General features: G+C 42.1%; 1 protein-coding gene across 1 annotated transcript in view; it reads left to right on the top strand.

Moving 5' to 3' along the window:
• The window catches only part of LOC101840685 (pregnancy-specific glycoprotein 22-like), a 128,328-nt gene that overhangs the window by 64,751 nt on the left and 46,440 nt on the right, over positions 1 to 17,137 (top strand). Inside the window, exons 2-4 of the mRNA XM_040735435.1 lie at positions 9,236 to 9,310; positions 15,212 to 15,571; positions 16,768 to 17,124. Of these exons, the coding sequence (XP_040591369.1) occupies positions 9,236 to 9,310; positions 15,212 to 15,571; positions 16,768 to 17,124 (792 nt within the window). The remainder of the gene's footprint in view (positions 1 to 9,235; positions 9,311 to 15,211; positions 15,572 to 16,767; positions 17,125 to 17,137) is intronic.

Genomic DNA, 17,137 nt, shown 5'->3' on the forward strand with positions numbered 1-17,137 from the left:
AGTTGTTGTTGTTTATGGAATTGTGTGTATTTCCACCCCTTTTTTCTTTTGACTTTTGGTACAGTGGGATTATCTATTGCCTATGTTTTTCTGTTTTTATGTAACTTTCTTGGGTTGGAGTTTTCCTTTGAGCCCTACAGACACTCACCTCTACTGGTGGGTATGGATCAAATATCACAATGTTACCAGATGCTGGTTGGTTTGATCTGCCTCCATGTCTCTCTGTGAGATTCAGTCAATATTTCCCATCCTATGTGGTTTATTTTTATATTACTTCACTCTCTAGATAATATTTTACTTTATTATGTTTAACCCATTTAGATTGGTATGATTATTTACATAAATTTTCTTTTCTTTCTTTAGTACCTAAGTACATTTCAAGTGTTCTGTACCTTTTCAGAGTTTATTCTTTGTGTCTGCATGTGGCTTTTTGCATGTCTGCAGCAGTCTCTGACACCATGAGCCAAGCCATAAAAAGCCAGTCTGTCTGCCCATCTATGCTGGACAGATGGTGCTGCTGGGTGCTTAGGAGTAGTGCCTCCCTAATCAGTAAGCATTTACTTGCTTGAGAGACTGTGCGGCTATGATGCTATATATGGCTCCTAATTTTTCTTAGCTTTTTCAGGTCCTGTATTTGGATATTTGAGCCCCATATTGGGTGCCAAATGTAACAAACTTTCTTAAATGTAGTTTGTAATTTGTCTTGTGGGATTGTCATCTCCCCAGTAATGACGCAGAGCCTTCATGTTAATTATGCAAACTTAGCCTCAGCTCACACTTGTTTTTTTCTGGCTAGCAATTACAAAATGAAAGAACATGTCTGGGTCAATCTATACTCTGCCAAGTGGAATGGTTAACTCTGCTCTGTACTCTATGTCTGACTTACCCAAGAGTTTTGTGTTCAATCAGCTTCTCTTCTTCCCAAAGCTTTTTCTCTCCCCTGAAATCCTGCATAGTCTTTCTTGCCTGACTGTTGACAATCCTGCTATTTATTAAACCAATCACAATAACTCATTTCACACAGTATAAACAAATTCTGCAACACATGTCTGGACACCACTTGATCTGAACCTACACATGGGAAAAAGGGTTTCTCAATGACAAGGTGTCCAGTTTGAGGATTAGGGATGAGAAATAGAGAAAATGAGAAATCAGGAAGACAGGAAATACCTAGTACCACGTTGTCTTGCATAAACTGATGCCTTATGCTAATCAAGTTTATTAAGATGTATGGCTTCTCATATCCTATTTGTCGTGAGAATAAAGCCAAGGTCAACAGAGAAGTAAGCAAGGTAATGTTGGTAAAGAGAACAGGGGACATCTTACTCACAGTATTGTCTTAGTACTAAAAATTGCAGACCAGAGGGAATAGTTGGGTCCCAAGAAAGAGCAGATTCAACTCCCATGAGGTATCAGTTTTAGCCTCAGATCAGCCTTGACAAGTGCACTCTTGGACTAGGATACAGAACCCAAGTTCCCTTTGTGCTTTCATCAGTACCTCTGATGAAGTCTTTGGTCCATATAGCTCATCACAGTAGTATCCTGGCTATGTCTTTCACTATACAGGCGAGGGGGACTAATGGCGAAGTGACCAAATGAAGTGGCAGTATGGGGGAGAGATGTGAACAGGAAAATTATCTAGGAATATGTATGCAAGGAGGTAGGTAAAAGCTAAGTGGGCTGCCTAATCATTATGTAGGGTCTCCTATGATCCATATCGTGCTAGAGCAGTGGTTCTCAACTTGTGCGATATGACACCATTGGGGATTCAAACCATCCTTTCACAGGGATTGCAAATGGGACTTCCTGCATACTAGATATTTAAATTATGATTCATAACAGCAACAAATTTGCAGTTATGAAGCAACATCAAGGATAATTATTTGGTTGAGTGGTCTCCACATCATGAGGAACTTCATTAAAGTGTTAGAACATTAGGACAGCTGAGAACCACTGTGCTAGAATTTAGATAATATTGTACAGATATGTCTAAGATTATACCACTAGATCCAGAAACCAGTGAAACAGAGTTTGTTTTCTCAGTGGCACATTTTTGAGATTTTATGTGATTGTCTCTGGTAGTGCCTCATATTGTGATAATCCAATAACCTGTCATCCTGCTTCAGCCACTCAAGTGCATGGGTTACCACTTCCACCCATAGGTCAATTTCTTTAAAAAATAAATATGGTTTTCTGTGTATGGGCGTGTTGTCTAAAATATTATGCACCATCAACAAATAGAGACCTTGGTGGCCAGAAGAGGTTATTGGATTCTCTGGAACTGTTATTACAGATGCTTTAGAGTCACCTTATGGGTGTTGGGAACTAAATACCACTTTTTGAGGGCCAGCAGTGCTATTGACTGCTAAATTATTTCTCCATCCTTCTCATCTTTCTTTCTTTCTTTCTTTCTTTCTTTCTTTCTTTCTTTCTTCTCTCTCTCTGTCTCTCTCTCCCTTCCTGCCATTCTTTCTTTTTCCATTCTTTCTTAAAGTGTCATCATCTGCCTGATTCTCCAAGAAAAAGGATTAGTGTTGATATTAGAAAGACAAGTGCTGAATGAAGGATCAGAGGACACACAGCAGGCCATCTAATCTCTGTTGTCTGCACAAGACTGTTATCCAAGGCTACAATCAAAAATGAAAATTGTAACCCCTTGGATGGTGAAGATGGTAGCCTTAAAGCATGATCCAGAGAGTTGGAATACAACTTGCCTATGGACTAGAAATGTTCAAAGCTTCTCACAAGGTCACAGGTTGAAGATGTCCCAGGGCAGCAGGACACTCAATGTTATTCACAACCTATAAGTGTTATCTGAAGTAAACTCTTCAACTTGAAGATTACCTCTGAGTATTTCTGTTTAATCATGGACACAGCTGCATGAATATAGAGGGCTAGAGTCAGGACACTTGATCACTCCAGGATTGGTGATACAGAACCACCACAAAGATATCTGAGCTGGCCAGGGCATCCTGTCCTAATCCAAGCACATGCAGACCAGCATTGAGCTAGAATGGGCTGTAGGGACTTCTGCTGCCTAGAGAGACTCAGGATGATGGAGACAGAGTACATAAGAGTCTTAGGCTTAGTCCATTCATAAGTGGGCAGCGGGGCTGTTTGTGTGTTGTGCTCAAGATGCATCAGGGCTTGTGCATGCTGCATGAATACTTTTCTAATTATCTGCAGGCCAGATCGTGTTGGGACCTTCTCATCTCAGGTTATAGCACAGCTAAAGTGATACGATGGCTTTCTACTCATCAATATTCCCCCTTTTCCGTGCTGGCATCACATGTGGTTTATTCTCTTTGCCTCAGATGGTCTGGCTGTCCCCTATCATCTCTTTGTCAGCTATTACCATTCAGGATCAAACCTCTACTTCTCCTTCCATATATCCTTCCACTCACCTGCACAGTACTCTTGGGAAGCCACAGTCATCCACCCCAAAGCTCTTCATCCCCAATATTACAACTAATAATAATGGATCTTATATCCACTATGCTCATATCAATGCTGTTGGTCTTGATAGTATCACAGTGATTAAAATTACAGGTTTTGGGACATTGATTTTTGAAATGTTGACACCAAGCTTTGAGGTTAAGCCTTGCCTTTATAGATAGATATAGAGTTTAGTTCCAAGCCTGTGTCTATGGGGACAAAGAAATCCCAATCCTCTCATGAGATTTCAGCTCCATCTCTTCCTCTTGTGCTTGCATCTTTGATTTCTATGGGTTGACCTGGATATGATCTTAGAATGTAAACAGGGCTTTCTTTCTCCTAGGTGAGGGAACTTCCCAAGTAAAGGTGTTGTACTTTAGGTGAAGTAGATCTTTCTTTCTGTCACTAACTCCTGTCTTCCTGTCCCCTCCATTTGCTTTCAAATTCTCCATGACTCAGAAAGACCACCCAGAGCTTTACACCATGCTCATGTTCTTTTACCACAAATTCTACTGGCTTTTATCTTGTGTCACCTGGCGATTAGCCTCTGCTCTGATTCCAGAAGAATCAGGTGACCAATATGCCTGGGAGGCCTGTCCCAAATAAATCTTATCATTTCACAATGCTGTTTCATTATCTCTTCACAGTGTATTGGGTGGGCATCACAGCTTTGCCAGACTCAGTGCCTGGCAAGTGGGAAAAGTGAAACCCAAAGTAGACATCCTTGAGCTGTGACCTGTACCATAGTGGAGCCAAGCACTTGTAGGACCAAAGCAAATGTTGAGGGACACTCACTTGGGGAATGGCAAATTTCCCTTGAGATCTCCTTTAGGAGGAGGAGGATTTAGGAAATTTGAAACATTGTCCTAGTTAGCATTAAGTATTGTCCTGACACAGTCCAAAGTCACCTGGTGGGGGGGGGAGAGTCTCAACTGAATAACTTGCCTTTCTTTTTATTTATTTATATTTATTTTTCAGTTTAAATTTAGATTAGAAACAAGGTTGCTTCACAATTCAGTTCCAGGTCCCTCTCCCTTTCCCTCCCCTCCTTCCACGCCCTACCCCCTACCCACCATTATCCCTCATTTCCCCAGGGTGGGTGAGGACCTCCATGGGGGTGTCCGTAGTCTGTCATTTCATCCAGGGCAGGGCCTAGACCCTTTACCAAGAGTTCAGGGTGAGAGTGCACCTCACATTGTTGGATGGGAGTCCAAAGTCCGTGTGTATACTTGGGATGAGTACTGATCTACTGCCCAAGGCTCAATAGATTCCCTAGGCCTCCTCACTGACACCCACATTCAGGGGGTCTTGATAAGTCCCTTGCTGGATTCCAAGGCTGATGCCTTGTATTCAAGATCTAACCCTTGTCAAGTCAGCTGTTTTTGGGGGTTAAACCAGCCCAGTCTTAATCCCTTTGGTCATCAGTCCTCCCTCTCTGTTACTGGCTTTCTTGAGTTCAGCTCAGTGCTTAGCCATGGGAGTGTGCCTCTTCTTCCATCAGCCACTGAATGAAGTTTCTGTTTCCCAGACTCTCTGGCCATGGGATTGTAGGCTGGCACTCCCCAGATCTGTGTCTAAAATCCATATATGAGAGAGTACATGCCATGTTTCTCTTTTTGTGACAGCGTTATGTCACTCAGGATGATTTCTTCTAGTGTCATCCATTTGCCTGCAAATCTCAGGATTCCATTGTTTTTTTTTCTGCTGAATAGTACTCCATTGTGTAAATGTACCACATTTTCTCTATCCACTCTTCGGTTGAGGGACATCTAAGTTGCTTCCAAATTCTGGCTATTACAAATAATGCTGCTATGAACATATTGGAACAGACATCCTTGTTGTATGAATGGACATCTTTTGGATATATGCCTAAGAGTGCAGATGCTGGGTCTTGAGGTAGGTTTACTCCAATTTTTCTGAGGAATCTCCATACTGATTTCCAAAGTGGCTGAACCAGTTGGCACACCCACCAGCAATGGAGGAGTGTTCCCCCTTCACCACATCCTCTCCAGCATAAATTGTCATTGGTGTTTTTTTTCGCCATTCTGACAGGAATGAGATGGTATCTCAGGGTTGTTTTGATTTGCATTTCCCGGATGGCTAAGGAGGTTGAGCACTTTTGCAAGTGCCTCTCAGCCATTTTAGACACCTCTATTGAAAACCCTCTATTTAGTTCAGAAGACCACTTTTTAATTGGATGTTTTGGTGTTTTGGGTACTTGCTGCTTGAGTTCTCTGTAAATTTTGGAGATCAACCCTCTGTCAGATGTGGGATTAGTGAATATTTTTCCCATTCTGTGGGCTGCCATTTTGTCTTGCTGACTGTGTCCTTTGCCTCTCAGTTTCAGGAGATCCCATTTATTAATTGTTGTTCTCACTGTCTGTGCTGGTGGTGTTATTTTCAGGAAGCTGTCTCCTGTACCAATTCGTTCAAGGGTAACACCCAATTTCTCCTGCCGGGATTGGAAGCTTTGTGCAGTTCCCAGGCGATCCCCAGGCACTGGAACACAGGCCCAGAATCAGGGCCTGTTGTACCTGATGCTGCTGCCATTACAGCCGCTTCCCTGATCTCCCTGACTCCTCTATTACTTGCCTTTTTTATTTCAGGCTGTGATCATATTTGTAACAGATTGTCTTAATTGATGCAGAAGTGTCCAGGATATTGTGGGCAACAGCATCCCTAGACAGATGTCTCTGGCTTGTGTAAGAAAGTTATCTAAGTGTAAGATGGAGAGTGAGAGAGTGAGCCAAGGAGTTAGACTTCCAGCAGCACATTCTTTCCTTGACTTCATTTCTTCACTGTGAAACAAACTTTGAATGTACGTGCAAACTTTGGTCTCCTGAACTGCTTTTTCTCAGTTATTCTTTAGATCACAGCTAGAGTAAGAAATTTAGGACATCATGTAGGATAAAGCAGATGCCACCTCTATTTGATTCAATATTCTCTCTCAGAGCCCCTCATCATCCAATAGGCAGGGAAAATGAATGACTTAGACACAAGTGATTGGGCAGCAAGTGTAGGTGCAGACTCTACATTAGTGTTCTGTCCTGTGAGTATAATGAAAAATATCCTAGGAATTTCCTCTTAAATTTCCTGAGCACAAGGCTCCTCCTGAGTGAGAATACTCTTCCTCTGAATTCACTCTACTTCCATCTTTAGTCCAATGCTTCCCAGGACAAATCTTGAACCATCTCTAGACACATCATACATCAGAGAGAACTAGGAGTCCTGAAGACACAGTGATCAGGCTGACAGGCTCTGCATCCCACCTGTGCTGAACTCACCATGGTTGTTCACATTGCACTTAGCCTAAGACATGAGATTGCAGTTCTCCCATTGATACCCAAGGGGAGATATCAGGACACATACTCAACAATCATAAATTTTTTTCTCTGAATTAAGAGAGGACATTAGCTTGTTGATTGGTTTCAGTTCGTGTCCCAACTAACGCAGAGCTCCCTCTGTACACCCTGCTCTGTTCCTTGTTTGTGAGAGCACCTTTCTTCATGCGGAACAAGAAAGTCAGCTCTCTCCTGGAATCTCCCATGGGGTAAGACACAATTACACAGGCGAATCAGCTAGACAAAATACAAAGATAACCCTGGAACACATGGGCTCACCCAACACACAGGTCAGCCAACACATAATCGTGGAGTGATTCCTTGAAACAATCCATAGAAAGATGGAGCTTACAGTGCCTTCAGGCACACACAGGTCACCTCTACCCCACAGCCAGAAACATGCAATTCTCCACACAACTGCTTATGGGTTTCTCTTCTGGATCTGAACGTTGATTGGTGACATTAGTGATACAGGATTGGTCTTCATCCCTATTGATAATTCTTCTGGTCTCTTTACAACTGTCAGAAACATCTGTGTTCCTTTTCTGCTGGGATTAAGTAAGTCCTACCCTCCCAAGCATTGAGAATACTAGGTAGACTTGGTTCATAGCCCGATCTCTGTGACACCAGGCCACATAGGCAAGATGGAGGTTCCCTCTGCTGCTGACAGACCAAAGCCCAAGACACAGCAGGTGTCAGCCCTGGGATGAGATGTTGTTCTCCGAGGCCATGGGGATGCTTATCGGCATGTTGCTCAATGTGTCGCTTGGAGGAGAAACATAAAGGGAAGTTGAGAGGGATGAGTGACAGCACTGAGAACAGCAGTGACAGAGCAGAACCTAGAACACTGACTGCATATCCCACAGCACTTTGGATCCTGAAAAGTGCTCTGGCCTGGGAGGACACTCAGCTCAGTGGGCAGTCGGGTAGCAGAGACTGAGCTCCTTGCTATAGCTGAATTCTTTTCCTCAGAGGGGGGACTTCATAGTAGGAAGATAGATGGGGGTGTCCTCGGTGCTTCTCTGCAAAGCATGTACACCCTGGCAGTGGCTCCTACTCACAAGTAAGTGTACCTACTCTCTGACTGTGTAGGGAAGGGAACACAGAAGCATGTTGGCATCTCCTCAACTGGACAGGAGCCCAAGATGAGATTCAAGCTTAGAGTTATGGAGAAGAAGGTGCAGTGAGGGACAGAGGCTTAGCAGTCTGAAGCTCTCAGCCATAAGAGGATATGAGACAAGGAGAAAAGCCGCAAACACTCAGAGTCAGTCACATTGGCTGCAATGATATGAAGTCTGATGTCCCTAACCATGACAGTGTGAGTTTACAAATAGAAATTAAACAGGGTGGAACTAAGTGTGTGGAGACATGACCACCTGAATTTAATCCTGTGCTCCCACAGTTTAGATGGAGGCAACAGCCCCATGCAGTGTCTTCTCTGACTTTCCCAAGGTGCTGTGGCATGCAACCACACTTTCACACACTGGGACATTTTTCTTCACACTGATTTGTGACACATCCTTCACATGCACACATGGAGATACTCACCTCCAGAAATACACACTACAGTACAGGAGTAAATCTCAAAAATTACAATTATTGTCATTAACTCCAAATCTGGGAACTATGTACATAGTCCCAATGAGGCACTTCTGTCTGTTCTGTCCTTCCTTCCTCACTCCCTTCCTTCCTCCCTTCCTCCCTCCCTCTCTCTCCCACTCTTCATTCTTTCCTTCCTTCTTTCTTACCCCACAATTCCACTTCCTCCCATCCTTCCTTTCTTCCTGTGTCCCTCCCTTCATTCCTTCCAACCTCACTCCCTCCCTCTCATCCTTCCTTCCTCCCTCGTTCTCCCTCTCTTTCTCCCTTCCTTCATTTCTTCCTTGCTGCCTTCCCTCCATACCTCTCTCCATCCCTCCCTCCCTCCTTCCTTCCTCCCTCCCTTCCTTCCTTCTTCTTTTTCTCCTTTAGCTACTTATGTCTAATTTTTTTCCAGGAACTGAACTTTCCAAAAAAGTCAGACTAATCCTTATTCTCAAACTGCCTGCCTCTGGTGGACTTGATTTCTATGTATCTGCATGGTGAAGTCATGGATTGAATGATTCACAAAGGGGACAGAGAAACATGACAGAAAGTGAGGTACTCCAGAGCAGGAGTTCAGAGAGGCACTGCTCCTCATATGAAATACTCTGTGAGGAGGGATATGGGACACTGAGTTGGGATCTAGGCAGATACTGGAGAAGAGAATTTCTGGGAGAGTTAATGACACACTCAGACACTGTGAGTCGTTTTCCTCATGTCTGAAAAGGAGGCATACTCCTACTGCCACATCTAAGTTGAGTGATGATCACATCTTCTCAGCATTGATGTCTTTTTCTCTTCCCTTCTAGCCTCTCTTTTTACCTGCTGGCATCTCTCCACCACTGACTATATCACCATATGATCAGTTCTACCCCAAGTGGCCAGTGGAGAAAACATCCTTTTCCTTGTCTACAATCTGCCAGAGGATATTATGGCCTTTGCCTGGTACAAAGGCAAGGCAATCATGAAACATGGAATTTTGCTGTATGCACTGCACAAGAATTTAAGTGTGACAGGGTTTGCATACAGTGGAAGAGAGAAAATATTTCACAATGGATCCCTGCTCTTGTAACGTGTCACTGAGCAGGACTCAGGATTCTACACCCTACAAACCATAGATAGACATCTCGAGATTGTGTCAACAACAATCATGCGCCCTCACGTGTACCGTAAGTGATTCTTTGTGATATTCTGGGGTGTGGGTTCATTCCATTGGACACACATGTAGTGTGGCCTGTGTTCTCCTCCCTATGCACTGCCTCCACATTTTGTGGCTTGAGTATTCAGTGCATAATACACATAGTGTAGTATAATGGCAATAGATCAGAATGAGACAGGTGGACACATCGTGGGTAACTAATCCTAGGATACCTGCCTCTGTCTAGACTTTTGGGTTCCTTACTAGTAATATGTCCTTGAGAAAGACTCAGAGGGAATTAATATTGGACCTGGTAGAGGGAAATTTATGATCTTCACAGATATGTGAGAACCAAGTTGCCCTGGATTCAGATCTCTGTTCCAGAATAAACCCCTGCTAGCCCTGAGGTTCAATCATTTTACAAAGTTTGAATCTGATTTCCTGACAAAGTCCACCCTGTGTCTAAATTGAGCAAGATATCTCTCCATAGGAAATGGGCTCCAAAAATTCAGTTCATGGAATAGTGATATAATGATGATAGTCAATGCAGTAGGGAATACAATTTATTTATTTACCAGAGAGAGAGAGAAAATCAGACAAGCTGGGAATTCAAAGCAGGGCCAACTTCCAAAAGAGGGCTTCCTTCTACTTTCACTTCCATTTATACTCACCTGTGCTACTTTCCTTGTCTCTGCCCTTATTTTGTGGGCTCAACCCTACAGTGATAAATCCTAGACCCACTGCCAGTGGCCTTATAAACTGTCTTATCTAGCCAGTGTCACCTGTATTCAGGACGTTGACTTTAGTCCCATGCCGGTTCCACAGCTGACACTCCAGGTCAGTGAAGTTTCACTAGGACAGGCCAGCTGTTTCTGTTTGTTTCCCCATTATGGTCTTTGCTCATATTATCATTCTTCCCTCTCTTCGATTAGACTCTGGGAGCTTGACTCATTGATTAGTTGTGGATCTTTGCAACTGCTTCCATCAGTTACTGGATGAAGGTTTGACAATTATGATAGTCCTTAATCTGATTTCAGGGCAACACCTTTTCATTCCTCCTCTCTGATAGGGCTTAGAGTTTTATTGGGATTTTCCTTGGATATTCTTGGGAATTTCCCTATTGTCAGGTTTCTCCATAATCCCCCAATGTTTTCCTCTATGAAGATGTTTCTTTCCTTGCTCTCCTTCCCTGTCCTTCCCACAACTTGACCTTCCAGTTTCATTATGTTCTCCTCACTACTTCCCTTCCATCCTCTCCCTCCCTCCCATGCTCCCAGTTTACTCAGGAGATCTTGTCTGTTTCTCCTTGATAGGTGGATTCATTCATGTTTCACTTAGGGTCCTCTTTGTTACCTAGATTCTGTGAGGTTGTGTCTGGTTATCATTTGCTTTATGCATAAGACCTACATATGAGTGAGTACATACCATATATGTCTTTTTGGGTCTGGGTTACCTCACTCAGGATGTTTTTTCTAGGTCCATCCATTTACCTGCAAAATCGAGGATGCCATTTTTTTCCACAGAGTAGTACTCCGTTGTGTAAATATACCACATTTTCTTTATTCTTTGGTTGAGGGACATCTAGATGGTTTACAGGTTCTTGATGTTATGAGTAATGTCACTATGAACATTGTTGAGTAAATTTTCTTGCTCAACATCTTTTGGGTATTTGACCAATATTCATGTTGCTGAGTCTTGAGGTAGATTAATTCCCAATTTTCTGTTAAACCACCACACTGATTTCCAGAAGTGCTGTATAATTTTACACTCCTATCAGCAATGGAGGAGTGTTCCCCTTACTCCACATGCTATCCAGTATAGGATGTTATCAATGTTTTTCTCTTATCCGTTCTGACAGGTTTGTGGTATCTCAGATTTATTTTGATATACATTTCCATGATATCTAAAGATTTTGAGCAATTCCTTAAATGTCTGTCGGCCATTTGAGATTCTCCTGTTGAGAGTTCTCTTGTTTAGATCTGTACCCAATTTTTAAATTACATTATTTTGTATTTTGGTGTCCAGTTTCTTGAGCTCTTTGTGTGTTTTGGAGATTAGCCCTCTGTCAGATGTGGATTTGGTGAATATCTTTTCCCATTGTATATGTTGCCTTTTTGACTTGTTGGCCCTATCTTTTGCCTTACAGAAGCTCTCAGTTTCAGGAGGTACCATTTATTAGCTATTGCTCTCAGTGTCTGTGATACTGTTGTTATTTTTAGGAAGTGGTCTTTTGTGCCCATGCACTCAACGCACTTCCCACTTTCTCTTACATGAGGTTCAGTGAGGTAGGATTTATGTTGTGGTCTTTATTCCCTTTTTAGCTGAGTTTTGGGCATGATGACAGACACGGTTCTATTTGCAGTCTTCTACATATTGACTTCGAGTTATATCAGCACTATTTGCTGATGATGTTTGCTTTTTTCTATTGTATAATTTTAGCTTGTTTGTCAAAAATCAGGTGTGTGGATTAATATCATACTCTTCAATTCAATTCCTTTTGTCCACTTTTCTGGTTTTGTGCCAATATCCTAAGCTGTTTTTATTAATGTAGCTATTATGGAGCTTGAAGTCAAGGATGATGATGACACTCAAAGTTCCTTTATAGTACATAATTGTTTTTGTTACCTTGGTTTTTTGTTTTTCCATATGATGTTGAATATTTTTCTTCTGAGATCTGTAGAGAATTGTTCTTAGATTTTGATAGGGATTACATTGAATCTGTAGGTTGAATCTGCTTTTTATAAGGTTGCCATTTGTTTGCTATATAAATCCTAGCTATCCAAGACCATGGAAGATCTTTCCATTTTCTGATATCTTCTTTAATTTTATTCTTCAATGAATTAACATTCTTCACATACAGGACTTTAATTTGTTTGGTCAGAGGCATCCCAAGAGGCTTTATGCTCTTTGTAGCTATTGTGATGAATAATGTTTACTTGATTTCTTTTTCAGCCCATATATCATTTGTATATAGGAGGGCTATTGAGTTTTTTGAGTTAATTTTGTATCCTGCTACATTACTGAAGGCATTTATCAGTTTGAGGTGTTCCGTGGTAGAATATTTTGGGTCACTTACTATCTTATCATTGCTAAAAAACAAAAGTTTGACTTATTCCTTTCCAATTTGCATTCCTTGGATCTCCTTTAATTGTCTTATTGCTCTAGCTCAAACTTTTAGTAATACATTGAATAGATATGGTGAGAGTGGACAGCCTTGCCTTCTTACTGATTTTAGTGGAATGACTTTGAGTTCTCTCCATTTAGTTTGAAGTTGGATGTTGCATTGCTGTATGTTGCTTTTATTAAGTTTAGTAACAGTCCTTTTATCCTTGATCTATCCAAGACCCTTATCATGAAGGATGTTGGATTTTATCCAATGCTTTTTCAGCATCTAATGAGATGATTGTATGTTTTTTCTTTCAATTCACTTATGTGGTGTGTTACATTGATTTTTGTATGTTAAACCATACTTGCATCTCTGGGATGAAGCCTATTGATCATAGTGGATAATTTTTCTGTTGTGTTCTTGGATTTGTTTGCCAGTACCTTTTCCATTATTTGACAACTATTTTTTAACTTTTCTTTTATTACTTTAATTTTAAATAGCTTGCTTCACATGTCATCAGAGTTCCCTCTCCCTCTAGACTTCCTGCACCCACAGAATGCCCCAGAGCCTCCCACCCTATCCACACTTCCTTCCACATAGGGGATATACAGAATCTGTCATTTTGCTCAGGGCATGGTCCAGGCACTCCCCTAAGAGTGCAGGCTCAGAGAGCATCCCTCTTTTTTATGGACACTCAAAGTGCATTTGTATGTCAGGAATAAACACTGATCAACTGCCCAGGGCCCCATAGGTTGCCCAGGCCTCCTCACTGACTCTCACATTCAGAAGGTCTGGATCAGTCCCATGCTGGCCTCCTAGCTGTCGGTCTGGGGTCCAAGTGCTCCCCCATGTTCAGATCAGCTGTCTCTGCTGGTTTTGTCAGCTCATTCTTTCATTCTTTTCCTATTTGCTCATCGCCCCTCTCTCTCTGTCACTGGGTTCCTTGGATTCAGGTCAATGTTTAACTGTGGGTGTCTCTTGGCCATTTTAGCCTCCTCTATTGAGAATTCTCTATTTATTTCTATAGCCCACCTTTAAATTGGATTCTTTGGTGTTTTGGAGATTTGCTTCCCGAGTTCTTTGTAAATTTTGGAGATTAGCCCTCTGTCACATGTGGGGTTAGTTAATATCTTTTCCCATTCTGTGGACTGCCTTTTTGTCTTGTTGACTGTGTCCTTTGCCTTACAGAAGCTTTTCAGTTTCAGGAGGTCCCATTTGTTAATTGTCGACCTCAGTGTCTGTGCTACTGGTGTTATGTTCAGGAAGTGGTCTCCTGTACCAACTCATTGAAGAGTGTCTCCCACTTTCTCTTCTAAAAGTTTCAGTGTAGCTGGATTTATGTTGAGATCTTTGATCCATTTAGACTTAAGTTTTGTACAAGGCGATAAACATCTGCAGTCTTCTGCATACCTATACCCAGTTATGCCAGCACCATTTGTTGAAGATGCTTTCTTTTTCCATTGTATAGTTTTAACGTCTTTGTCAAAAATTAAGTGTTCATAGGTGTGTTGGTTAAAGCCAGGGTTTTCAATTTGGTTCCATTGGTCTACCTGCCTATTTTTCTACCAATACCAAGCTGTTTTTATGACTATCACTGTATAATAGAGCTTCAAGTCAGGTATGGTGATGCCTCCTGAAGTTCCTTTATTGTATAGCGTTGTTTTGGCTATCCTGGGCCTTTTGTTTTTCCATATACTCAAAATTAATAAACGTGGCCACAGTATTCTGAAGACTGCTCTTCTCAGATTGCCTTCAGAAGCAAAAATAAAATAAAGCGTGTGGATCAGCGAGATTGGTCAATGGATAAAGGAATTTGCTTCTTTTTCTGAGAAGCTGATGCCAATGAAACAGTAGCCATCTGAATTCACTCAAGTACTGTGTCCTGTGCCTATCCACCCACCCTGAGACTAAGCCTAATACAAACTCACACACAAATATAATATGTGAACAAGTGCAAACAATGAGAGGGAATGGAATGATTCCATACTGTGTCCCCTAACCTATGAACTTTTAAATAAATCCATGGGAATACAGGGTTTTGGGACATCATTCATTCATTCATTAATTCTGTACAGGTATCCAAGTATTTTTTCTTAGAAACTTTTTTTAAATAAGACAAATCAAGTTTAATTTATTTATTTTTTCAAGTCATCTGTTGATTATAAGCCCAAGAGGAACACAAAACAACCAAATCAGAAAGTGAAGACACAGGGTGTGTAGGAGAAGAGGTTGGGCGGGCATCAATCCAACATAAGTCCATTGTAAATGTGAGCAGGGGTTTGATGACAGTTAGTTTGGGCAATGTTGCCAACAGAAGAGAGGGAGAGAGAGATAGATAGAGAGAGAGAGAGAGAGAGAGAGAGACAGACAGACAGACAGACAGACATACAGACAGACAGACAGACAGTGTGAAGCATATAGTGGAAATGACAAGTGTTGTGAAACTGAGAACATGCAGAACCTGTGCTTATCTCCACCAAGTAGGTAGGACAGGGGGACACTCACCCACAAGCCTTAGCTGAGCAGTGGACATTACAGTTCAGGATGCTGGAACTCATCTTACTCAAATACAAATCTTCCAATCCATATGAATCTTTCTCTTCCTTCTAGCTTTCCTTTGGAGTTGTGGGCGCCATGACACATCTTCTAAGCCCACTATTGAATCAATGCCACCCAGCATTGATGAAGGGGGCAGTGTTCTTCTACTGGTTCACAATCCCCCAGAGAATACTGAAGCCTTTATCTGGTTCAAGGAGATGTCTGTGTTCAAGAAAATTGAGATTGCCCAATACATCATAGACAGGAAATCAACTGTGTGGGGGCCTGCATACACTGGAAGAGAAGAACTGTATAGTGACGGATCCCTGCTGCTTCACGGCATCACTGAAAAAGACCCTGGACTGTACACTCTGCAAATTGTGACGACAGACATGATACGTGAGGAAACACAAGTGCAGCTCCAGGTGCACAGTAAGTGACTCCCTGTGAATGCTCAGTGCTGGGTGGGGATGAGACACACAGGACTGTCGTGGCTGTGCCTGACCTCCCTTCCATCTACATTGTGTTCCCTTTTGAAGGTTTGAGAAGTTAGTGCAGCTTTCATCTTCTGAATCTAGTAGAGACAAATGGCCATAGAGCAGCTTCCATCTTCTGAATCCATCTCCAGCAAGGAAGCCCTCGATGGAAAGTCACTCAGCCTAAGATGTCAGAGTCAGCACAGTGTCTTGGGGATCTATTCCAGGGAGCACTGAATCCTGTCATCTTTCCAAGGCTGGACTAAAGTGACCCAGCAGAAACCTTTCTAGTGTTCTACTATTACATCCTCTCGAAGCTGATAGGGAACAATGGTTTTAGAACATCCATGTCAAACTGGGGTATTTATTAGTTCAAAATTGAGAGTGTCATAAATCAAATCCACTAACTGGTACAGCGAGCATGAAGGGGTTCTTCCTATTGGCATGCTGTTCATGCCTGCTCAACCAGCTCTCTTATATCATGCAGGACTCGTAGTCCAGGGCCTGAAATGCATGCATTGGTCTGAATTATTTTGCATTAAACTCCAATTTAAAAAAACTGTATTACAGTTTTGCCCATGGGCCAATCTGGTAGTGGCATTTTTAAATGTGGCTTTGTCTTGCAAAATAACTATAGATTGTGTCAAGGTGACATAAAACCAGCCAGTCTAGCACACAGGCATTTTAAAGCCCGGTGCCTGCCTTGAAGATCAGATGACTCCCAGACACCACAGTGCCCCAGACTTTAGACTGGGAGCTACTTGACAGAGCAGCAAGCACATCTGTTGTAAAGACATGGGTCGAATGTTTCCTAGGTTGAAACAAACCTAGGAAGTGAACGTTCCAGGCTTCTTGAATTCATGGGGAAGTAGCATCTCAAATTGCAGTGTTTATGATTGTGTGCAATGTCTGACTGAAAGCACTGAGGGAGCATCCATGGAGCCCCCCACGGGGACAGATCCATGCAGAGGAAATGACACTTTCAGGGGCAATGTTGGAAAGGAGGAGGTCATGTTTCTGTACTGAATTAAGTGAGTTAGTCACACCTGCAACTCTAGACTGAGGAATCCATGTGTTCCAGATGGAGGGCACCATCTATTCACCAAGAACAATGATCATCATGTAATGGCTTTTTATGCTTTTCCCTTCCAGCCCCCCTTTCTCCATGCTGTATGCTTACTTCTTCACAACTCATGATCCATTCAGTGCCTCAGTATGCTGCTGCAGGGGGAAATGTACATTTCCAAGTTCACAATCTTCCAAAACACGTGAAAGCCATTTCCTGGTACAAATTGGTAAATAGCTACCAGGTCCTCAAAATTGTTGAATACAGCAAAATCACGACTTCTACCTCCTGGGGGCCTGAATACAGAAGAAGAGGAACAATGCACCATGACGGATCACTGATGCTCGAGGATCTCACTGAGAAAGATGAAGGAATATACACACTACAAATTTTAAAGAAAGATTTGAAAATTGAAAAATCATTTGTGAAATTTTACATGAGGAGTAAGTGACTATT

Source organism: Mesocricetus auratus, unplaced genomic scaffold (genome assembly GCF_017639785.1).
Source record: "Mesocricetus auratus isolate SY011 unplaced genomic scaffold, BCM_Maur_2.0 Super-Scaffold_100046, whole genome shotgun sequence".
Lineage (NCBI taxonomy): Eukaryota > Metazoa > Chordata > Mammalia > Rodentia > Cricetidae > Mesocricetus > Mesocricetus auratus.